The sequence below is a fragment of the Pristiophorus japonicus genome, unplaced genomic scaffold (assembly GCF_044704955.1).
Source record: "Pristiophorus japonicus isolate sPriJap1 unplaced genomic scaffold, sPriJap1.hap1 HAP1_SCAFFOLD_1214, whole genome shotgun sequence".
Taxonomy (NCBI): Eukaryota; Metazoa; Chordata; class Chondrichthyes; family Pristiophoridae; genus Pristiophorus; species Pristiophorus japonicus.
In genome coordinates this window covers 63701-64472 of record NW_027250878.1, presented here as the reverse complement: position 1 = coordinate 64472, position 772 = coordinate 63701, and the positions used below count along the sequence as shown (strand labels likewise).

General features: G+C 46.2%; 1 protein-coding gene across 1 annotated transcript in view; it reads right to left on the bottom strand.

Annotated features, from left to right (window-relative positions):
- Positions 1-498: 498 nt before the first annotated feature.
- The window catches only part of LOC139242090 (uncharacterized), a 22969-nt gene continuing 22695 nt past the window's right edge, over positions 499-772 (bottom strand). The window contains exon 8 of the mRNA XM_070870236.1: positions 499-677. Coding sequence (XP_070726337.1) covers positions 499-677 — 179 coding nt within the window. The remainder of the gene's footprint in view (positions 678-772) is intronic.

Here is a 772-nt window from a genome sequence, read left to right as displayed (position 1 = left end):
TGACAGTGTAGAGAGAGCTTTACTCTGTATCTAACCCCCTGTACCTGCCCTGGGAGTGTTTGATGGGACACTGTCGAGGGAGCTTTACTCTGTATCTAACTCGTGCTGTACCTGCCCTGGGAGTGTTTGATGGGACAGTGTAGAGGGAGCTTTACTCTGTATCTAACCCCCTGTACCTGCCCTGGGAGTGTTTGATGGGGACAGTGTAGAGGGAGCTTTACTCTGTATCTAACCCCCTGTACCTGCCCTGGGAGTGTTTGATGGGACAGTGTACCTTCATCGTTGATGTCCGAATGCTGCTCACTGTTCTGATATGGATGGTTCTGATAATTCATCTGGTCACACAGTTCTGATTCTGGATCAGGAGGAAAGCATAACTATATTAAGAGGTGTCAACTGGTGTACTGGGAGTTTGTGATCCCTGGTTCTAGATTCTCCAGCCCGGGGAAACATTTTCTCAGCATCTCCCCTGTAAAACTGTCTTGCCTTTGAAGCAAATCACCTCTTCTCATTTATTTGCTTCATGGATGCTTTGGTTAAGAATTCATAGGCACACATTGCTCTTAAAACTAGTTGGCTGATTAGCAAAAGGTTTACCAATCGCACTGCACAGAACCAGCCGATGTACTTACTGAAGCGTGCAAAAGCATGGGCCTTATGCCAAACATCTTTAATTTCTTAAATACGGAGAGCAAAAACTGCACGCAGTACTCCAGGTGTGGCCTCACCAATACCCTGTATAACTGGAGCAAGACTTCCCTGCTTTTATACT